The following is a 24,870-nucleotide window of genomic DNA, read 5'->3' on the forward strand; positions in this document are numbered from 1 at the left end:
TCTGCTAGTTATGTGTTATTTTTGGTGATAAACAAGGGGGTGGGGGGGTCAATTTGGAATGAAGCAATGTTGCCAATCCACAAGCTCTTGGTTGGATTTGGTGGTTTCCCAGCATGGCATCAGATGAGGAAAAAAGAAACAAGACAAGACATGATGCAATAACTATCTGAGAAAAATACATCGGAAATATATGTTTTTAAAGAGTCAGATGAGAGAGTAGTCTTTCCTAAAGTAACCACTGGAGGGCGCTCTCCATCCATGGCTGAACTTCAATAGCCTGGTCCCATATCATAGCTTACTACTTTACTACTGCATTATGTGCTGTAGCCAACGCTTCTGTCATTCAGCCATACATTCTTTGGCGTGACAATGAATGATTAGACAGATAGGAGTTGGCTAGCACAATGTGTGTGTGTGTTATACTATACCATGCTGTCTACCGCTCTCTCTCTCTCTACCTCTCTCTCTACCTCTCTCTCTCTCTCTACCTCTCTCTCTCTCTACCTCTCTCTCTCTACCTCTCTCTCTCTCTACCTCTCTCTCTCTACCTCTCTCTCTCTCTTTCTCTCTCTACCTCTCTCTCTCTCTACCCCTCTCTCTCTCTACCTCTCTCTCTCTCTACCTCTCTCTCTCTCTTTCTCTCTCTACCTCTCTCTATACCCCTCTCTCTCTCTACCCCTCTCTCTCTCTCTCAATTCAATTTCAATGGCATGGGAAACATATGTTAACATTGCCAAAGCAAGTGAAGTAGATAGTAAACAAAAGTGAAATAAACAATAAATATTAACAGTAAACATTACACTCAGAAGTTCCAAAAGAATAAAGACATTTCAAATGTCATATTATGTCTATATACAGTGTTGTAACAATGTGCAAATAGTTAAAGTACAAATGGGAAAATAAATAAACATAAATATGGGTTGTATTTACAATGGTGTTTGTTCTTCACTGGTTGCCCTTTTCTTGTGGCAACAGGTCACAAATATTGCTGCTGTGATGGCACACTGTGGTATTTCACCCAGTAGATAAGGGAGTTTATCAAAATTGGGTTTGTTTTCGAATTCTTTGTGGATCTCTGTAATCTGAGGGAAATATGTGTCTCTAATATGGTCATACATTTGGCAGGAGGTTAGGAAGTGCAGCTCAGTTTCCACCTCATTTTGTGGGCAGTGTGCACATAGCCTGTCTTCTCTTGAGAGCCAGGTCTGCCTACGGCGGCCTTTCTCAATAGCAATGCTATGCTCACTGAGTCTGTACATAGTCAAAGCTTTCCTTAAGTTTGGGTCAGTCACAGTGGTCAGGTATTCTGCCACTGTGTACTCTCTGTTTAGGGCCAAATAGCATTCTAGCTTGCTCTGTTTTTTTGTTAATTCTTTCCAATGTGTCAAGTAATTATCTTTTTGTTTTCTCATGATTTGGTTGGGTCTAATTGTGTTGTTGTGCTGGGGTTCTGTGGGGTCTGTTTGTGTTTGTGAACAGAGCCCCAGGACCAGCAAGTTCATATCTCTGCATGCAGTCTCAATTTGGTGTTTGTCCCATTTTGTGAATTCTTGGTTGGTGAGCGGACCCCAGACCTCACAACCATAAAGGGGAATGGGTTCTATAACTGATTCAAGTATTTTTAGCCAGATCCTAATTGGTATGTCGAATCTTATGTTCCTTTTGATGGCATGGAAGGCCCTTCTTGCCTTGTCTCTCAGATCGTTCACAGCTTTGTGGAAGTTACCTGTGGCGCTGATGTTTACGCCGAGGTATGTATAGTTTTTTGTGTGCTATAGGGCAATGGTGTCTAGATGGAATTTGTATTTATGGTCCTGGCATCTGGACCTTTTTTGGAACACCATTATTTGTGTCTTACTGAGATTTACTGTCAGGGCCCAGGTCTGACAGAATCTGTGTAGAAGATCTGGGTGCTGCTGTAGGCCCTCCTTGGTTGGTGACAGAAGAACCAGATCGTCAGCAAACAGTAGACATTTGACTTCAGATTCTAGTAGGGTGAGGCCGGGTGCTGCAGACTGTTCTCTCTCTCTCTCTCTCTCTCTCTCTCTCTCTCTCTCTCTCTCTCTCTCTCTCTCTCTCTCTCTCTCTCAGCATATGCACAAACACATCAAGTAGTTTAATTTTTAGGTTTTTTTATTAATCTTTTTTTATACAATGTTATTTACAAGGGCTTGGGCAAGAGTGATACTTTTGTTATACCTTTATTTAATATGCAATATATTTTTGCAGTATGGTAATAATGTACCACAAATACTACATTTGATAAAGGATCAACAGTATTTTGAGAGCAACAATTAGTCACTTATATGACATGTCTGACTTCTCCCCAAAACCTGGGTCTTATTCATTAGTGTACACCGTAGCAAAATGTTTTGCAACAGAAAGCGAAAAACAACTGTTTCTTGTTGGGGAAAACTCCAGGTAGTTCCTCCCTGTTTCGGCCTGTTTGCTTCCATTTCATAACTCATGAGTGCGCCCCAGGCTTACAAGTTCACTTGAACATCGGCTCAAGTCAAGTTTGATTTTAAATCCTCCCTCTTGCGTGCCACACATATCTCCCTCCCTAGACTAAGTCCTAAACTGATGTCTACTCCTTATTGGTCCCACTACCACCTACGTCAAACCCAGAATATGACCAAAATGTTTTTGGTCTGTTAACAAGAAGAAACTGATGTTACCCTGCAGAGAGGACCAAAGCAAAGCAGAGCAAACATCAGAAAGAATACGTAAACCTCGCTCACCCATAATACTTGAGTTGGACTCTAATCCCTCAAACATGAAACATGAGGGAAATATAATTTGCTGCTATTCATATTGCAAAATGGGGCTCGGGATTGGTCAAGTCATTGGTTGGTCTCGATGGGCACTGAGCTGACAAGGCCCTTGTTTTTGTTTTTTACATAAGAGGCTTTAGCATGTCGAGTCCCTCGGTGGCACGACTCTCTGACTGTTGGTCGTTTCAAAGTCGTGGCAGAGCAGATGACTTGACGTGACTGAGGCTTGATGTGGCTGAGCGGAGGACAGTCACAGGACATCCTGCTCCAATCAACCATCAGTCTCTCTACCCCTCTCCCTCAGTTTCATTGAAGCAGGTGGTCTAAATGGAAGCTGTTGTACCATTGTGGCTCGAAGTCTCCTCCAGTTTCTTTGAAGCAGGTGGTCTAAATGGAAGCTGTTGTACCACTGTGGCTCGAAGTCTCCTCCAGTTTCTACAAAGTAGTGTGGACTACATGGAAGCTGTTGGGTATTGCGGATCTCCATTAGTTCATAGTTCCATCATTATACACGTAGAACTTGATCCCAAGGTGGTTCCTTCTTAGTGAGGTGTGGCAGGGTGTCTTCTACTGGCCCTTTGGCATCATCATGCCCAACGATGTAGCGATGGGGTGAACAGGAGAGAGAGGGGTGATTCCATAAAGTCAGAGGTCCTCTGGTTTCTGAGCGGTGATGACTCCAGACGCATCTGCTGCTGGGAAAGACAGCGAGACATACATTACCTTCAACACCAGACAGTTATGATGGAACTGAGGCTCCGTTGTGGCACACGTATTTGTGTAAATGAAACCTATCTAATATACTAACAACGTCCATCGTCCCAGGTGGCACCGGACTTTGCTGCTGATGCCTTGGGGAGAGATAACACGGAGGAAAGGGTTTATAACTGCTCATCTGTGATGTAGACTCCTCTGATCACTAAAACAGATGCTTTCAGATTTGCAAGGTTGCCTTTGTGGAAAGCTCGTTGTTCACTGTTTCACCTGTGACATTAACTGTGTATGTGTCTCAACTGCACCATATTCCCTATATAGTGCACTACTTTTCACCAGAGCTCTGGTCAAAGTTAGTGCACTATATAGAGAATATTGTGCCATTTGGTACACAATCTGTCTGTTTTTTTTACCTACTCATATTTATTTTAATTGTATAATTTTTTATTTAACCTTTATTTAACTAGGCAAGTCAGTTAAGAACAAATTCTTATTTACAATGACGGCCTACCAAAAGGCAAAAGGCCTCCTGCGAGGACGGGGGCTGGGATGAAAAATATAGGACAAAACACATGTCACGACCAGAGAGACACCACAACACTACATAAAGAAAGACCTAAGACAACAACATAGCATGGCACATATGAACGTCCTTATTCTAAGTCACTCTAGATAAGAGCCTGTGTCTGGCTTTAACTCTTTCCCAATGGCAGCCAATGTTTCACAGTGCTTTCACATCCCGCTCATATACAATATGTCAAAGCCTAATATATGTAAATCATTGACAGAGTGACGCCAGCATGCATTCATTCATTGACTGGGAGGCTTTGTGTTCTCAGGCCACATCCATTTTACTGATGGAGTTCGTGCCCGTGGGATAAAGAGGGATTTAAAGGGCAGAGGATAGACAGAGGTTTAAACAGATGCAGAGTGCTAAGAGACTGAGGCTTGGTATAGTAGTGGGGGTTGGGGATGTTAGTAGGATCTGGTGGTCAATGAATGTTCTTATCATAGGGGGGTTTGTCTGACTGCCCGCCTGCTCTCTTTGGATCACTTTTATCCATTCATCATGTGTCTATTCCATCATTCATTACATTTTGCGTGCCAATCGGTGTGTTTGTGTGGGTGTGTGTGTGGGTGGGATGTGCGTGTGTGTGCGTGCGTGCGAGTGTGAGTGTGTGCGAGTGTGCGAGCGAGCGAGTGTGAGTCTATGTGTGTGTGTGTGAGTGTGTGTGTGCGTGTGTGTGTGTGTGTGTGTGTGTGTGTGTGTGTGAGTGTGTGTGTGTGTGTGTGTGTGTGTGTGTGTGTGTGTGTGTGTGTGTGTGTGTGTGTGTGTGTGTGTGTGTGTGTGTGCGAGTGAGTGAGTGAGTGAGTGAGTGTGTGTGTGAGTGTGTGTGTGTGTGTGTGTGTGTGAGTGTGTGTGTGTGTGTGTGTGTGTGAGTGTGAGTGTGTGTGTGTGTGTCTGTTTATCTGTCTGCGAGTGGGTGGGGGACTCCCTTACTGCAGCCTCCCTACCTGCCAGGTCCCAACTGCAGAAAACACAGTAGTTCATATGGACGTCTGCTAAAGTTATTCACATCACCAGGACATCTTCGCCTGCATGCAAGACTCAATGTTAAAAGCACCTTACTGTTCAGTGTTGATATTCTATTTACATATTCCAAACATCCTACAAAAGGAATTGGATTAATGAATCCATGCATGTCTCCTTCCAATAAACTAATGTGTTCAATAAACCAATCCCATCGATGACTCACACACTGTGGTAACAGCCTGGATTGATTTGACATGGGAACCCAGTGAAACCATCTATGTTTACACACTGATTTCTGTGTTGGGGTTACATGTATTCACCAATTCATAGTTTGAACTGTATTGTGACATGCATAGTTTGACATGTAATGGATAGATGTCCTTGAAATATACAGACACACACACACACACCAACAACCCCTGCCTGCTTACCTTCTCAGCGATACAGACACCAAAATAAAAAAATCTACAGAGCAAAAATAAAATACTAAACAAAACAGCAGCAATTTACATCTAGTCCAGTCCAGTCGAGTCCAGTCCTTGTCTATACAACCAAATCTCCCATCTCCTCCCTCTATCCTACTCAGTGTCATATCCAGAACTTAGTATCTCTCTTCTCTTCAATCATGGACCCCCCCACCTCATCAATCTGTCCTTCTCAGACCAGGGTGCTCCTCTTCTCCCTCCCCAGGTCGGGGGTGGGCGTCTGCGCTGGCGGCTCGTAATGGTTCCTGCTGGGCTCGTAGTGGTTCCTGCTGGGCTCGTAGTGGTTCCTGCTGGGTTCTGGCTTCCTGCTGGGTTCTGGCTTCCTGCTAGGTTCCAGGTTCCTGCTGGGTTCTGGCTTCCTGCTGTGTTCCAGGTTCCTGTTGGGTTCTGGCTTCCTGCTGGGTTCTGGAGCAGCCATGTTGTTCTGGTTCTGCTGCTCATAGCGAGACGAGGCAGGCGAGTTCTGCATGACCACCAGGCGTATGGGCGACTGGCTGGGGGGCGCTGGGGGCGCAGGGGGAGCGGGGGGCGCGGGGGCGTACTCCTTGGTGGGGTCCTTCCCCTGGCAGTCGTACAGGATGCAGGAGATGAGGAAGACAAGGAGGAGGATGGCATAGCTGGCCACCAGGATGATGAGGTTCAGGGTCACGGGGTCAATCTCCAAGTAGAATTCCATGAAACCCATGGCGACGCTTCATATCTCGCTGCCGCCCACGGGAAAAACGACAGGGCACCGACCGGAGGAGCCAGAGCCTTAGGATGGAGGTATGAAAGACAATGAAAAAGAGGGACGAAGAGAATCAGAGAGAGAGAGAGAGAGCTATAGCCTGCAGCATCCCATTGAGATCCAAAGAGATAGATAGAGATGGACAGGAAGAAAGTCAGTTAGCTGGAGAGGGAGAGTGAGAGAGAGAGAGAGAGAGAGAGAGAGAGAGAGAGAGAGAGAGAGAGAGAGAGAGAGAGAGAGAGAGAGAGAGAGAGAGAGAGGCTGTGGGTAACAGCAGGCTCTGGTCCACAGATCAGAGAGGATATGAAGGCTTTGTGCATCGTGTTAATCCACTCCTCTCCGCCAACCTTGAATTCCTGCAACCAATGATTAAAACTGCTCAGTTTAATAACTTAAGCCACCATTTTAAATTTGCCAACTTCACATACAGTAGAAGGGCTGGAAGCCAAATTGGGTTCAATGGAAGAGATGATGATTTTTTGACTGTCAACACACACACACACACACACACACAAACCGGTCAGCTTGCCATGAACATGCCACTGGGATTTTGGGGATTTTGGGGATCATGTAATATGTGTTAAAAAAATGGATTTATGGATTTATTATGTCGCTAGCAGTGATTAATATTTGGATATAGAATTTGAATTAACTTACACTGAACAAAAATATAAACGCAACATGTAAAGTGTTGGTCCTATGTTTCATGAGCTGAAATAAAGGTTCGTAGAAATTGTTTGCACACATTTGTTTACATCCCTGTTAGTGAGCATTTTTCTTTTGCCAAGATAATCCATCCAGCTGAAATGTGTGGCATACCAAGAAGCTGATTAAACAGCATGATCATTACACAGGTGCACCTTGTACTGGGGACAATAAAAGGCCCCTCTAAAATGTGCATTTTTGTCATGCAACACAATGCCACAGATTTCTCAAGTTTTGAGGGAGTGTGCAATTGGCATGCTGACTGCCATAAGCCGCCTCCAATGTCGTTTTAGAGAATTTGGCAGTATGTCCAACCGGCGTCACAACCGCAGACCACGTGTAACCACGCCAGTCCGGACCTCCACATCCAGCTTCGTCACCTGCGGGATCATCTGGGACCAGCCACCCAGACAGCTGATGAAACTGTGGGTTTGCACAACCGAATAATTTCTGCGCAAACTGTCAGAAACGGTCTCAGGGAAGCTCATCTGCATACTAGTCGTCCTCACCAGGGTCTTGACCTGACTGCAGATTGGCGTCGTAACTGACTTCAGCGGGCTAATTCTCACCTTCAATGGCCACTGGCACGCTGGAGAAGTGTGCTCTTCACGGATTAATCCCAGTTTCAACTGTACCGGGCAGATGACGTTATGGCGTCGTGTGGGCGAGCGGTTTGCTGATGTCAACGTTGTGAACAGAGTGCCCCATGATGGCAGTGGGGTTATGGTATGGGCAGGCATAAGCTACGGACAACGAACACAATTGCATTTTATCAATGGCTATTTGAATGCACAAAGATACCGTGATGAGATCCTGAAGCCCATTGTCGTGCCATTCATCCTCCGCCATCACCTCATGTTTTAGCATGATAATGCACGGCGCCATGTCGCAAGGATCTGTACACAATTCCTGGAAGCTGTTCTTCCATGGTCTGTGACCAAAGTACACATATCTGTAATCCCAGTCATGTGACATCCATAGATTAGGGCCTAATTTATTATTTCAATTGACTGATTTCCTTACATGATCTGTAGAAATTGTTGCATGTTACGTTTATATTTTTGTTCAGTGTAAAAGCAAACTGTGAACATGAAGCCTCCCAAATTTCTTTACTCTCTATTTTGGATCGAAGGCCACTCCAATATATCGCCATCGAATCATAGTGACTTACTTAGTGACTTTACAAAAGCTTTATTTTCAATCTAATCAACCTTAAAAAACCTGTGACAAAATTAATTGTCCTGTTCTGACCTGTTTTCCTTGTATGGCGTTCACTCTCTCTGAACACTGAGACTGTAATAGTTTGGTGAAGTGGTTTGTGAGAAGAACATTTTGTGTTTGTTGTAATAGGAGTAATAGTGGAGAGTTTTAATCTGTGTAATCTGTGTTGGGACCATCTGCAGAGTTTCACATCCCAGTGTGACAAATACACACACACACACACACACACACACACACACACACACACACACACACACACACACACACACACACACACACACACACACACACACACACACACACACACACACACACACACACACACAGTTTAAGGGCATTCATTTTAGGCTTATTGCAAAAGTGAGTGTGTGCATATGTAGTGTGGACTGGACCACCAGACTAAAACACTCTGTCGTTTTGACTGTGAGCTGTGATGATGACCACAAGGGATTATAGAACTGAAATCATGTCTGGAAGGACATGAAGAGATCACTGGACGGATGCCTATTGGGGACAGAAAGTACCAAACGCAGTTTCTTTTAAAGTCTCACTTTGATGGAAGTCACTGCTGGATCATAACGTTTTTGCTTCCCAGTCGAAACAGTTTGCGCATATATTATGACAACATTTTGTGAAATTTTTGTTCATTTTGGTTTGTTCGCGCACACTTTGACTTGCCTTTTCTTCAATTAAGTTTTTGTCGTCATTAAACGAGAGACGACTCGTTTTCATGCACATTCTTTCACTTGAGAAATACTGCACCAAAACTTCTTAGATAGATGTAAAATTGCACAACTAAGACCTCCTCTGTAAAAACGTCATAATTAATTACAGATTTCTTGATTTATCTTAGATTATTTCGGACTATTTTTAGGAAATGTACAGTGCCTTCAGAAAGTATTCTTACCCCTTGACTTATTTCACATTTTATTGTGTTACAGCCTGAATAAAACATTTATCAAAAAAAAATTCACCCATCAACAAAACAGTGAAAACATGTTTTTCAAAATTTTTGCAAATGTATTGAAAATGAAATACAGCTTTATCTAATTTACAAAAATATTCACACCGCTGAGTCAATACGTTGTAAAAGCAGCTTTGGCAGCGATTACAGTTGTGAGTCTTTCTGGGTAAGTCTCTGGGTAAGTTTTCACACCTGGACTGTGCAACATTTGTCCATTATTCTTTTCAAAATTCTTCAAGCTCTGTCAAATTGGTTGTTGATCATTGCTAGACAACCATTTTCAGGTCTTGCTATAGATTTTCTAATAGATTTAAGTCAAAACTGTAACTCAGCCACTCAGGAACATTCACTGTCTTCTTGGTTAGCAACTCCAGTGTAGATTTGGCCTTTGATTTGGTTATTGCCCTGCTGAAAGGTGAATTCATCTCCCAGTGTCCAGTGGAAAACAGACTGAAGCAGGTTTTCCTCTAGGATTTTGCCTGTGCTTAGCTCCATTCCGTTTCTTTTTTATCCTGAAAAACTCCCCAGTCCTTAACAATTACAAGCATACCCATAACATGATGCAGCCACCACTATGCTTCAAAATATGGAGAGTGGTACTCAGTAATATGTTATATTGGATTTGCCCCAAACATAACACTTTGTATTCAGAACAAAAAGTTAATTACTTTGCCACATATTTTAGTGCCTTGTTGTAAACAGGATGCATGTTTTGGAATATTTTTATTCTGTACAGGCGTCCTTCTTGTCCCTCCGTCAATTAGGTTAGTATTGTGAAGTAACTACAATGTTGTTGATCCATCCTCAGTTTTCTCTTATCACAGCCATTAAACTCTATAACTGTTTTAAAGTCACCATTGGCCTTATGGCACAATTGGCCTCATGGTTTCCTTCCTCTCTGGCAACTGAGTTAGGAAAGATGCCTGTATCTTTGCAGTGACTGGGTGATACACCATCGAAAGTGGAATTCTTAACTTCACCATGCTCAAAGTGATATTCAATGTCTGCTTTTTTTTTTTACCCATCTACTAATAGGTGCCCTTCTTTGCGAAGCATTGGAAAACCTCCCTGGTATTTATGGTTGAATCTGTGGTTGAAATCCACTGCTCGACTGAGGGACCTTACAGATAATTGTATGTGTGGGGTACAGAGATGAGGTAGTCATTAAAAAATCATGTTAAACACAATTATTGCGCCCAAAGTGCGTCCATGGAAACTATTATTTGACTTGTTAAGCACATTTTTACTCCTGAACTTATTTAGGCTTACCATAACAAAGTGGTTGAATACTTATTGACTCAAGACATTTTTTTATAATATGATTTTTTTTTGAAAAACATAATTCCACTTTGACATTATGGGGCATTGTGTGTAGACCAGTGACTCTCTCCATTTTAAATTCAGGCTGTTACACAACAAAATGTGGAGAAAGTCAAGGGGTTTGAATACTTTCTGAAGGCACTGTTGGCTATGTTGTTGCTACAGCGTCTCAAGAGGGACAAACAGTAATATTGCCAATTTTTTATTGTTTTTCAAGCAAAGGTCTTTTAAGGGATTATGCGAGGCACAGACCTTCGCTTCGCCTAGCCGAGTTCTACTAGGAGTAAACCGAACCTAGTATGCGGTTTCCTTTACCATGACACAGTGTGTCGCCATATATAGGACAGAAAATGAAGTGCAACTGGTGGACAATTGAGATGATAAACGGTGGTATACTAGTTATGCATGACATTAGGCCCTGTGTAGCTCAGTTGGTAGAGCATGGCACTTGCAACGCCAGGGTTGTGGGTTCGATTCCCACGGGGGGCCAGTATGAAAATGTACGCACTAACTGTAAGTCGCTCTGGATAAGAGCGTCTGCTAAATGACTTAAATGTAAATTGGTGCTCTGTAAGCCTTCAATTTACGAGGGCTAGCCTGACTGCATGATAAATACGCACTGTACAGATGTCTTTGGCAGGACATCAACATAAGACTTGGCTTAAGCAGAGGTAGACTGTACACAGCCATAGGAGCACCAGGTGTTAGTCAAAGCTATTTTTTGTTGTTGTATTTTACTGTTTATGGTTGGAAGGTAGAGAAGGAAACAGATACAGAGGGAGACAGAGAGTAGGAGCCAAGGCGGGATTCGTAGCCCCGTCACAAGTGGGTAAGTGTGGGGTTTCAGAGTCGGCTACCATTAGACCAGACTGGCACAGTCCAGGCTGTTTCTATTGTGAATGATCCTTCCTCTACGGTGAAGGACGGGAGAATGACAATGTAACTGATGGTAATCACATGTTCAGTGGACCTGCCATTCTTTCCTAACACAATGTGGATTTCCTGATACAAGGCGGCACCACAGTACCAACCACGAACTCCACCCATAATAGTGTCCCAGATACAATACACCTTAGAGGTCACAGTTCACAGTAAATCACTGATAAATGAAAGAAAAGAAAGAGATGAAAACATTTACTTGTTAAAGGCCCATTGCAGTCAAAAATGTGATTTTCCAGTGTTTTATATATATTTCCACACTATGAGGTTGGAATAATACTGTGAAATTGTGAAAATGATGATGATGCCTTTTTAGTGTGAGAGCTGTTTGAAAAGACCCCTTGCAATTTCAGCCTGTTTTGGTGGGACTGAGTTTTGGCCTTCCATGGTGACATGCTGTAATTGAGTTAATAGACCAATAAGAAAGAGTGTTCCAAACCTCTCTGCCAATAAAAGCTAGTTTTCAGTTTTCCCCTCCCCAGTCAAACCACTCCCAGACAGTCCTAGCAAAATTCTTGCTTTGCTCTTTGCTAAAAAGCTATTTTAGTTCCTTTTTGACAATTTTAATTGAAAACAATGACAGTTAGGTTCTTAATTGTTACCCAGAAATGATTTGATATTGAGATAAAAACGGCTGCATTGGACCTTTAAACGAAAATAATGTTAGTGAGGGAAAGAGACCTGTCTTGTGAATAGGAGTTTCTATGGTGGCTCTGGCCATTGTTGGGTTTGGAGTTCAACCCTTCCGAGGTAGTATCAGATCAGATCAGACATGTTCTGGGTCTGGGCTGGTCTGGTCTGGTCTGGGCTGGTCTGGTCTGGTCTGGTCTGGTCCACTGAAGAGGCTTTGTCTGTTTCTATCAGCGTCTGGATCATTTCCCCTATAGACCTCTTGTTGCCAGGCAGGGAGACCCGGATATGTGCAGCTTTACATGATCAGGAAAAAAAAGCATTTCTGCAGGTCTTCACTGCATGGTCCCTAGCAGTTCACGTCACAGTTTAGCTTGAAGCAAAAGCATTTGAACAGGTCTTTGTCTATGTGAATTGCTGGAACTGGGAAGGCCTCTCCTGTAGTAAAAGGCTAGGAAGCTAAACATCTGGGCCCGTATTCACAAAGAGTCTCAGAGCAGAGGGCTGATGTAGAATCAGCTTTGAATTTTTGATCATAATGGATAACATTACACGGACAGGGGGAACCTGATGCTGGATCAGCACTCCTTCTCGGAGATGCTTTATGAATAGTGGCCCAGGTCCCTAAAGAATCAGATCATGCTAACAAGGATTATGTGTACTTTCTATTTCCTTGTTCTGTTTAGTTAGTGTGAATCAGAGAAGCCTTTGCGGAAACAGTCCCTTTACAAGCGTTTTAATCAAAAGACGGAAATGTCCGTTTGAACCCTGGCTGTCCAATCGTCCAAAACATTAACAAGCAATCCTCTTTCAAGACTGTTCTTAACTGAGACGGACTCGTCTGGCTAACTCAAGGTTAAATCAATTTAATAAAAATGCTGGAGGTCACAGCTGAACTCACAGACTTGGTGTTGTGTCCCAAATGGCACCCTATTCCCTTTATAGTGCACTACTTTAGACCAGAGCCCTTTGGGGAACACGGTGCAATTTGGGACACACAGCCACAGACCTCCTCTGTCTTAGAGAACCAGCAATGCCTACATCACTCCCAGCTTGGCCCAAAAATAAAAAGCGTTTGAAATAAAACCCACAAACAAAGTTGCAGCTCAAGTGCAGATGTGGGGAAATCTCAAAAGTTAAAAGGTGTTTTGGGACAACCGTTAAAAAGGCTCTCAAATGCTCTCACTTTTGATGTGCTTTGACATCAAAAGTACTAATGCATTTTAGAAACAGAAACCCTCCACTTTTATAAAGTGTCAGCCAGCCGGCAATCCTCCTGAACATGTTGAGAAGAGTCTGTGACGAACATCTGGTGAACTCTTGTTAACGTTACACAAGTGCACAACACCAAACTGCTACTTTCGTTATAGTATTTTCCCCCATGCTTAACAGCATCTTTATAACGTTTCTATTTTAGGCTTATGTGCCTAAGTGAACTTAATCTGTGTTTTTCTCTTCCAAATCACCACTAAATGAATCATGGGATAGTGGTGTAATATGAGGGGTCTGTATCGCCATGGTGACTGAAGTCTGAAAACAGGAACAGGAAGTTAATGAGAATGACCTCCAACCCCTCAGGATGCCCCCCCACTGATTCCCTGTGAAAGGATGGATTACCATCAGCAACCATTACACTGAGCCGCTGGCACACACACACACACACATACACACTGTTGACCATGCGATTGGATTGGAAAAGTGAGGAGGCATACGAGGAAGATGCATTTTTTCTTGCCAAAGATAGGCTTTTTATTAGCAGGTGAAGAATTAATATAGCAGGCGACTGTAAAATAAGTTACAAAAACAAATAAACAGGACAATGTACAAAAAGTAGGTCTAATCAACTAAAACGAAAAGCCAGGCTTCAATCATTCCTGTTCCCGGCAGCATCCCAACCTTACCCTATCTGTCTCTCAAACACAGAAATTACAGGGTTTAAATACCAATACCCATCATGCGTCTGACCAATGGGAAGAAGCCCTTTCACATCCTGTTCAATTAACATTCAACAGCATGAATTAACATCTAAACGTCTTCAGATGCTACACACACACGAATCACCTTGAGCACACATATCAATAACAGTGTAACCATGCTTTAGCATAAATACAATCTGGGATATGAACATGTACAATTGAAGATTTACATCATTTAGCACACACTCTTATCCAGAGTGACTTACAGGAACAATTAGGGTTGAGTGCCTTGCTCAAGGGCACATCAACAGATTTTTCACCTAGTCGGCTCAGGGATTAGAACCAGCAACCTTTCGGTTACTGGCACAACACTCTTAACCACTAAGCTACCTGCTTAGGTTGGAGTCATTAAAACTTGTTTTTCAACCACTCCACAAATTTCTTGTTAAAAAACTATAGTTTTGGCAAGTCGGTTAGGACATCTACTTTGTGCATGACACAAGTAATATTTCCAACAATTGTTTATAGACAGATTATTTCACTTATAATTCACTGTATCACACTTCCAGTGGGTCAGAAGTGTACATACACTAAGTTGACTGTGCCTTTAAACAGCTTGGAAAATTCCAGAAAATGATGTCATGGTTTTAGAAGCTTCTGATAGGCTAATTGACATCATTTGAGTCAATTGGAGGTGTACCTGTGGATGTATTTCAAGGCCTACCTTCAAACTCAGTGCCTCTTTGCTTGACATCATGGGTAAATCAAAAGATATCAGCCAAGACCTCAGAACATTTTTGTAGACCTCCTCAAGTCTGGTTCATCCTTGAGAGCAATTTCCAAATGCCTGAAGGTACCACGTTCATCTGTACAAACAATAGTACGCAAGTATAAACACCATGGAACCACGCAGCCGTCATACCGCTCAGGAAGGAGACGCGTTCTGTCTCCTAGAGATGAACGTACTTTGGTGCGAAAAGTGCAAATCAATCCCAGAACAACAGCAAAGGACCTTGTGAAGATGCTGGAGGAAACAGGTACAAAAGTATCTATATCCACAGTAAAACAAGTCCTATATCGACATAACCAGCAAGGAAGAAGCCACTGCTCCAAAATGCCATAAAAAGCCAGACTACGGTTTGCAACTGCACATGGGGAAAAAGATCGTACTTTTTGGAGAAATGTCCTCTGGTCTGATGAAACAAAAATATAACTGTTTGGCCATAATGACCATCGTTATGTTTGGAGGAAAAATGGGGTGGCTTGCAAGCCGACGAACACCATCCCCACCGTGAAGCACGGGGGTGGCAGCATCATGCTGTGGGGGTGCTTTGCTGCAGGAGGGACTGGTGCACTTCACAAAATAAATGGCATCATGAGGAAGGAAAATTATGTGGATATATTGAAGCAACATCTCAAGACATCAGTCAGGAAGTTAAAACTTGGTCCCAAATGGGTCTTCCAAATGGACAATGACCCCAAGCATACTTCCAAAGGTGGCAAAATGGCTTAAGGACAACAAATTCAAGGTATTGGAGTGGCCATCACAAAGCCCTGACCTCAATCCTATAGAAAATGTGTGGGCAGAACTGAAAAAGCATGTGCGTGCAAGGAGGCCTACAAATCTGATTCAGTTACACCAGCTCTGTCAGGAGAAATGGGCCAAAATTCACCCAACTTATTGTGGGAAGCTTGTGGAAGGCTACCTGAAACGTTTGACCCAAGTTAAACAATTTAAAGGCAATGCTACCAAGTACTAATTGAGTGTATGTAAACTTCTGACCCACTGGGAATATGATGAAAGAAATAAAAGCTGAAATAAATCATTTTCTCTACTATTATTCTGACATTTCACATTCTTAAAATAAAGTGGTGAACCTAACTGACCTAAAACAGATCATTTTTACTAGGATTAAATGTCAGGAATTGTGAAAAACTGAGTTTAAATGTATTTGGTTAAGGTGTATGTAAACTCCGACTTCAACTGTACGTCCACCCGGGATAAGAAACTTCCGCTATCCCCGTACACTGAATAAACCATGCGCTCTTGAACACATCCCATTGCCCGTCAATTCTTTGACCAGGTAATTAACAGATAACCCTCTACAATCAATGAGGAAATACCGGGTAATGACTTACCAAAAGGACATCGCTAACGTCACATTATACAATTAGTAAATATACAGTATGTGCTTATCATAAACCATTAACCGTTTGCAATGTCTGATTATTGATATTGATATACTGTAAGGCATGTCTTTAGGATTATGTGACGGATATCATAGGACGATCGCCACACACACACACACACACTTACACACTTACACACTCACACACAGTTTATTGGTCAGACACTGTGTTCCTATTGTGGCATGGTTGCCTTGACCCGGGCAGAGGAGAGGAGCAGGTGTGTTCTTACTTCATAGCAACTAGACTTGCCGGAGACAAGCAATGGGAAAACTCGGGTACACAGAATCTGGCTTTCTGCGTAATATTGCAAACATGTAACTAACAGAAAACATTATAATTACACTATAAATGCATCTTCTCACAAACTCACATCGATTCTAGACTTTTGTTGAATTGCAGCAAACTTCAAATTGCGAATAGCACTGTGTCATAGTCCTCCTCCACTGATATAACTATCCTTATATAACCAATGCTGACTGAGAACGGGGTTATTTTAAAACCCATTGCAGAGGTGTGAAGCGATTTATTAAGGATCGTATTCACTTAAATAAACAGAGGGCTTCCCAGCAGTGCCCAGCGCTGACAATGGGCATCTGGGGGCATTGGGGCGGAGAGGTGGGGCCTTGGGATGGAGCGGAGGGTCATTGTTCAAAGTTTTGGTAAAGGGTGTATAGTCTCACAGTCTCACTAACCTACTTCCTGTTCTCGCTCTGATCCCTCAGCCTTTTAATAGTTAGTCCCCCATTAATCCCTTTTCCATTTCCCTATTGTAGCGTGCCAGGCCCTTTCCCAGCGAACAAGGTGTGTGTGTGATAGGGGTGGGGGACACTGCTGCCACACCTCTGTCTCCTGAATCCGACACCAACAAGATTCTCAGTAAGGGAGGGAACAGGGACATCCCCTCCCACACAGACACACACACACACACACACACACACACACACACACACACACACACACACACACACACACACACACATTTTTCAACTAAAATACAATGGGTCAATCAAGAATCACATCTCAACTCAAGTCAGACATATCTGTCACTCATATCGAGGAACTTCACACCACGCCTCTGGGAAAGGGCCAGGAGTTTCCTGTTTTCCTATTTTCATTTGTACCTTGTAAATGTAGTATGCAATGAATTCAAAAGCTGTTTGAAAAACAATCCTCGGCAATGGATTAGCTTTTGAAATGCATACTTCTGAAGAGCAGGTAAAGTCGTTTGTGTCTTGGCTGTACTTTTCATAGTCCTGATCTTCTTTAGGAGACCAGCAGGGTTCTAGCCTGGTCCCAAATCTGTTTGTGCTCTTGTGTACTCCGTTGCTGTCATTGTCATGACATTGAGTGACAGGGAGTTGGCATAGTAGCACAAACAGACTGGCACTCAGGCTAGCATGATTATGAAGGCTTCTATCTGACTAGCACACTATTGGGATTAGTGTACGTTTCCCTATGTAGTGCACTACAGGTCAAAAGCAGTGCACTATATTGGGAATAGGGTGCCATTTGGGATAGAGACTTAGGGTTCACCCAGGGCTACAGATGACATCATGACTTACCTACTACTGTATCATTTCACATTTCATCTATGTTTAGTTACCCTCCAGTAACATCGATGTTACCCTCCAGTTACATCGTTGTTACCCTCACATCGATGTTACCCTCCAGTAACATCAATGTAACCCTCACATCGATGTTACCCTCCAGTTACATCGATGTAACCCTCACATCAATGTTACCCTCCAGTTACATCGTTGTTACCCTCACATCGATGTTACCCTCCAGTAACATCAATGTTACCCTCACATCGATGTTACCCTCCAGTAACATCAATGTTACCCTCACATCGATGTAACCCTCCAGTAACATCGATGTTACCCTCACATCGATGTAACCCTCCAGTTACATCGTTGTTACCCTCACATCGATGTTACCCTCCAGTTACATCGATGTAACCCTCACATCAATGTTACCCTCCAGTAACATCGATGTTACCCTCACATCAATGTTACCCTCCAGTAACATCGATGTTACCCTCACATCGATGTTACCCTCCAGTTACATCGATGTAACCCTCACATCAATGTTACCCTCCAGTAACATCGATGTTACCCTCACATCGATGTTACCCTCCAGTTACATCGATGTTACCCTCACATCAATGTTACCCTCCAGTAACATCGATGTTACCCTCACATCGATGTTACCCTCCAGTTACATCGATGTAACCCTCACATCAATGTTACCCTCCAGTAACATCGATGTTACCCTCACATCGATGTTACCCTCCAGTTACATCGATGTTACCCTCACATCAATGTTACCCTCCAGTAACATCGATGTTACCCTCACATCAATGTTACCCTCCAGTAACATCGATGTTATCCTCACATCGATGTTACCCTCCAGTTACATGGAGCACTGGGACTCTGTGTGTGTTTATGTGTATGTGTTGTTTGCAGGAGAATATTGCCTTGTGTATTTATTGAGAACTCTCAAAGTGATGACTGTTGGATCTACGGTTCCAGTGTCAGGGTGATGCAACACACACCCTCTATCTCTCTCCCTCCTCTCTCTCCCTCCTTCTGTATCGCTCTCTCTCCCTCCTCTCTCTCCCTCCTTCTGTCTCGCTCTCTCTCTCCCTTCCTCTCTCTCTCCCTCTGCCTCTCTCTCTCCCTCCTCTCTCTCTCTCTCGCTCTGCCTCGCTCTCCCTCCTCTCTCTCTCTCTCTCCCTCCTCCCTCTCCCTTCCTCTGTCTCGCTCTCTCTCTCACTTCATCTCTCTCTCCCTCTGCCTCTCTCTCTCCCTCTCTCTCTCTCTCGCTCTGCCTCTCTCTCCCTCCTCTCTCTCTCTCTCCCTCCTCTCTCTCTCTCCCTTCCTCTCTCTCTCCCAATCTCTCTCCCTCTGCCTCTCTCCCTCTGCCTCTCTCTCTCTCCCTCCTCTCTCTCCCTCTGCCTCTCTCTCTCTGCCTCTCCCTCTCCCCCCCTCTTCCCCCCCCTTCTCTCTCTCTCTCTCTCCCCCTTTCTCCCTCCCTCTCGCTCTCTCTCTCCCCCCTCTCTCTGCATAGCATTCCCTGCGTGCGCCATTCCAGTGGAGATAAAGTTAGCGCTGTGGAAGTGACAATGTGTTGTAGCCAGTGGCCCCACAGTGACGCAACCCAATGATTTTATTATCTGCTCTGGTGTTGGAGGGATGCTAAGCAACGTGAACACACACTATAAATACAACTAACCCCCCTCCCTGATTATCCAGCCCCCTTCCACTCCCCCACTGTCCAGCTCCCTCCCACTCCCCCCACTGTCCAGCCCCCTACCACTAGCCCACTGTCCAGCCCCCTCCCACTCCCCCACTGTACACTCCCCTACTGTCCACTCCTCTCCCATTCCTCCACTGTCCAGCCCCCTCCCACCCCCCCACTGTCCAGCCCCCTCCAACCCCCCCACTGTCCAGCCCCCTCCCCTACTGTCCAGCCCCCCCTCCCCACTGTCCAGCCCCCTCCCACCCCCCCACTGTCCAGCCTCCTCCCACTCCCCACTGTCCAGCCCCCTCCCACCCCCCACTGTCCAGCCTCCTCCCCCTCCCCCACTGTCTAGCCCCCTCCAACCCCCCTACTGTCCAGCCCCCCCTCCCCACTGTCCAGCCCCCTCCCCCACTGTCCAGCCCCCTCCCACTCCCCCACTGTCCAGCCCCTCCTGCTTCCCCATTAGCCAGCCCCCTCCCACTACCCAAACATGACTTACAAATACAAAACCTAGAAAGTAAAGTAAAATGTCTGTTAGATACTGACGTTTTTGTTAAAGGGATATCCCAAAAACATGTAATTTCACTGGTTGATTGATTGATTGATTGATGATTGGCACATTGATTTAACGTCTTAAGTTTAATGGCACAAATATTCCAAATATATGTCAATGGATATGTCATAAATAGCATGAAAATAAAACTTAACCAGGGTACAATGCTATATTTGTTAACAATTTTCAATGAAACCACAACTTGCTTAGCCACAGCTCTGGTCTAACAATGAAAAACGGCACAACATGTAATCAATATTATGCATACTAGGCAGTTACAAAGGTATATTGTATTGTTATTTAAAATGATGTGCACTGTTTTTAAAATAAGCATAAAAAGCGGTGCATATCAAACTTGGGATATACATTGACTTCATTAGGCAATCACTTCCTACAAGTTCACTATACATAGTCATTGAGGGAGCTTTGACAGTGAAAAGTCAGCTAGTCTACTACATATCTAAAACATAACATTAAAGTACCTATTAAATGTTCACTTGAAACATCAACAGAGCAGCAGTAGAGTCACAGACACATCACGTGACGTGCATGAGTAGAGTAGAATGGAGAATCATGGTCCACCGTGTAACTATCCTTTCTGCTCCAAGATGAAGTTTCCCCTATGTACAGATCTAGGATCGGCTTCAACTCCCCCAATCCTAACCTTAACCATTAGTGAGCAAAATGCAAAAATGACTCAAGATCAGAATCTATGGGCAACTTCACCCTACTCTATCCTTCCTTTCCAATAACTCATCTGTGGATACTCCATTCTTTATCTCCACGATCTTGATCCTGGTCTTCTCAAATGTCCAGGGAGAACAAACCACCAGAATTTCAGATAGGATCTCAGCTCAGAACAACTAGTCTTTCTAGCAGGGGTTGGAACTGGTTCAGGGAACAGAACAGAAAACCTGAAAATAATGTCATTTTTCAAGGAACAGAAAAGGAACCGGGAACGAAAGGGATCCATACTGTTCCGGAACAGAACCGTTATTTTAAAAGCATGGGAACCGGTTAATAATGTTATTTTACGTTCCAGGCATTTTTTTCTAGTCCCTCAAAAAAAAACGCAACAAAGCACCTATGCAAAGCCCTCACTCTGTCACTCAGAAACTTATACAAGTGTCTGCCTGCAAGCTGAACATCCTTGACAGTGTGTGTGCGTGTTTAGGCTACCTGCCCCTCCCCCCTCCGAAGCATAGTCTACTGTACTGACGTTACAAGTGTGATTCAGAAGATAGGGAGAGAGATTTGTAATTAGCTAAAGAAGAATGGATTCACTTTTTCAATGCTAGTTAAGGATACAAAAGGCCTAGTTATCACGTTTCACGTTGGATTTATTAACTACAAAAAGCTAAGACGTGTTTTTAATTCTGTTGCCGCTCTGCACACACAAGATTGTTAGCTAGCTAGCTCAAAGGACATTCAAAGTTCCTCCATAGAAGCCGCTCCTCATTGGTATAATTCTGTAGACCTAATTCAGATAATGCATGTCATAACAAGATGCCCAGCACTTCAAGCCTCCTCCTCAACCCTCTGTCGCTCTCTACCCACCCGCAATATTTCAGTCGCATCTTGTACCACTTGTCTGTCCATCAGGCATGTAAACAACTAGCTTGCCTGCTCTATCCGCACTGATTGGTGAAGTCATTTAATGAGCTAATTGTAAAAAAACAGTTGATTTCACAGGTTAAAAAAGGAACAGAAAGGAACAATATAAACCAGTACTTTTTTTGAGTTCAAACCGGTTCAGAACTTTTTTTTGCTGGTCGGAACAGTGGAACGGAATGAAAAGAATAGTGGTTCTGTTTATAACTAAACTTTTGGAAATTCATTTAGGTTCCAACCCCTGCTTTCTAGGCATCTAGTCCTTCCAGATAGGATCTCACCTACAAAACAGCTAGATTGTCTAGCCAATTCTAGTCCTTCCAGATAGGATCTCACCTACAAAACAGCTAGATTGTCTAGCCAATTCTAGTCCTTCCAGATAGGATCTCACCTACAAAACAGCTAGATTGTCTAGCCAATTCTAGTCCTTCCAGATAGGATCTCACCTACAAAACAGCTAGATTGTCTAGCCAATTCTAGTCCTTCCAGATAGGATCTCACCTACAAAACAGCTAGATTGTCTAGCCAATTCTAGTCCTTCCAGATAGGATCTCACCTACAAAACAGCTAGATTGTCTAGCCAATTCTAGTCCTTCAGCTAAGCATTTGTTTTTGACAATGTGTGAGTCCTTCATACCCAACCACCTCAGATATCCCTCATCTCTCTCCAGTCTCTTGTCATTCGATACCTTTTTGTTCAAACTTCAAATTGTTCAATTTAACAGTCCAACTGTCCAAGTCTTCCCCTCAGGCCACACAGGCACCTTGACTTCAAATTGTTCAAACTTCCATTTAACAGTCCCTCTCTTCCCTCAGAACTCAGACCACGCAGAGTCCATGGTTGGCCATGAGGGCCGTCTGACTCTCCCTCCTCCAGTCCTTCTTCCTCCCCAGCCGGACCCTCCAGCAGACAGCACTGGACCCCAGGAGGGCCAGCCCGGCCGACAGCAGAACCAGCCCCAGCACCGAGATGGTGGAGCCGTGGGAGTTGAACGTGTACGCCACGGCTGTTACCACAATACCGGCGATAAGGACCACCACGCCAAACGGCACGGTGCACCGGTAGCACGACATCTCCGCCCCGCCGGTGGCCGCTGTCAACTGCACCTCGTTGATTAACGGGACGGTCGTCACAACAACGCTACGGTCCTTCTTGTTGTTGTTGTTGTTGTTGTTGGATTTCTCTGTCGTGACTTTCTCAGAGGTTGATGTGGGCATTTTCATGGTGCTTTTGGGGACTTTCGGTGCGTTTTTGCTGATGGGGTCTTCTGGAATAGAGATTTTGCTGGCTAGGAAAAGGTGGGCCATCTTGACTTTCAGTGGTCAACCTGTTGAGTTTGTCAATCTGTGTGGCCTACAGAGAGAGAAAAGTTAATTTTAGTCATATTGAAATCAAAACAGAGAACCCAGATTACGCTTTATGAAACAGCACTACAATAAAGGATGTCAACAGAGCACAATTGACTGAATTGAAGCCTGTGCTCATTGAAATTAACTAAGATCTCTGTGCAGGGCCGGCCCGCCCATTAGGCAGGATTAGGAGGCCACCTATAGTGGCAGATTGACAAGGGTGGCATTTTCCGAGCTAAACTGACCAAGACGCACCTCCAACAATACATAAAACGTCACATAATTACAGTGCATTCAGAAAGTATTCAGACCCCTTCCCTTTTCCCGCTCTTGGCATGTTTTTAGATTTATCCAAAGAGTTTGACACAGTTGATCATGAAATATTACTTTCTAAATTGAATGATTATGTTTTTCATGATTATACATATAATTGGTTATGTTTATGATAGAGAACAATTTGTTTATGCAAACATCTGTGCATCTGCAAGGGCCAAGATATCCTGTGGCGTCCCACAGGGTTCGATAATTTGACCTTTATTAGTCCTAATCTATATTAATGACCTTGCTGCTGTGTCTTCTACTGTACTTCCCATTCTCTTTGCTGATGATACCAATTTGATTTTATCAAACAATCATTTTGATTCACCAATTAATGAAGCCAACTCAGGCATGGCCACATTTTCTGAATGGTTCCAGATAAACAAATTATCTTTAAATGTTTAAAAAATCCAACTTCATTGTAGTACTAGTAAGAATAAAAAATATTGTTAAAAAAAAAAGAGCCAGAATCTCAATTGGTGGTCACATCCACTAGATTCCTTTGGGTTCTAATTAATGAAAAGTTATCATATTCAATTTGTCTGCAGCAAAGTGATTAAATCGGTTGGTATCATCAGAAAGATTAGTGCTTTGGTTCATCAGGCTTGCTTCCTAACTTTATACTATAGCTTAAAAAAAAATATATATATATCTTTGGTGCAAACAAATTAAACTTAAATTAAACTTAAACAGTACAGTAAAGAAAAGTAAAGTATAGTACAGTACAGTACAATAGTACAGCACAGTAGAGTATAGTACAGTATAATGTACTGTATTGTACCGTACTTTACTCTAATGTACTCTACTCAAGACGTATTTTCAACTTTCATTCAGAACCTAAAATGAACCTAACTTCACTGTCTGGAAAAATATGTATTTTAGATGTCTTTTCAACGTAATTTTGCTTACTGGGACTATTGTAGTTTTGCGGGGTATAGGAGGGCGTCAATCTTTTTTGTCTTCCCTAGGGCGTCAGAATGGCCAGGATCGGGCCTGTCTCTGTGCCTATGCATAGCCTATGCACTGGCAGTAATATTTCCTCCGGATGCATCGTTGGCAGTTGAATTTGAGGCCTCTACAACAAGCAACATAACTGTCAAATTCCCCGGAGAACGTCGGGCAACGTTAGCAGACCTCCGTGAAACCAGAGCCGGCCAATTTCATAAACACTCTGCTCTAATGAGGAAATAGAATATGTTAAAAGCTATTAAAACAGCTATGACGTAGCATATGTCATCAACACTTTACATCTCTGTCGATGTCCACTGGGATGCGATGCAATATTTCGAAGTCTAGGCTGTTGCTCGAGCACGCGCGTTATGGAGATTCTTTTTTTGTCGATAAAAAATAATCTCTTTATCCACCTTTAGATGCCGACTGTTTCCATATTTAACACATAACCCATGCACATATTGTAGTTTCAGCGATATGATATTCAATGAAAGCAATAACTGTGAATTTCACAATTAAAGTCAAAGAAATCAGTTAAACTTACTGTATTCTGGACCTCTTTTCATTCTCTGACGTTCTTCAGTGCGTCTTTGGGGTAACGGAATGCAACCATCAGCCTATTCACTCTCATCTCGTTCTTGAAGTTGTCTGTCATGTCATCTGTTCGTTTTTTGACCATTATTAGTTCATTTTTTCTCCAAATACAGATATAATATACGACTCCC

General features: G+C 43.3%; 2 protein-coding genes across 2 annotated transcripts; both read right to left on the reverse strand.

Moving 5' to 3' along the window:
- Positions 1 to 5,679: 5,679 nt before the first annotated feature.
- On the reverse strand, positions 5,680 to 6,192 carry LOC311100912 (uncharacterized protein; the record flags this gene model as incomplete). Its single annotated transcript, XM_084141896.1, has 1 exon — positions 5,680 to 6,192. The coding sequence occupies one exon, from the start codon at positions 6,190 to 6,192 to the stop codon at positions 5,680 to 5,682; it is 513 nt and encodes a 170-aa protein (XP_083998022.1).
- Positions 6,193 to 22,238: 16,046 nt separating this feature from the next.
- Positions 22,239 to 22,834, reverse strand: LOC311101006 (transmembrane protein 100-like; the record flags this gene model as incomplete). The annotated part of the gene is made up of 1 exon (XM_084142013.1): positions 22,239 to 22,834. The coding sequence occupies one exon, from the start codon at positions 22,832 to 22,834 to the stop codon at positions 22,346 to 22,348; it is 489 nt and encodes a 162-aa protein (XP_083998139.1). The 3' UTR covers positions 22,239 to 22,345.
- Between the last annotated feature and the right edge of the window lie 2,036 nt (positions 22,835 to 24,870).

This window comes from Coregonus lavaretus (genome assembly GCF_964263955.1).
Source record: "Coregonus lavaretus genome assembly, chromosome: 25".
NCBI lineage: Eukaryota > Metazoa > Chordata > Actinopteri > Salmoniformes > Salmonidae > Coregonus > Coregonus lavaretus.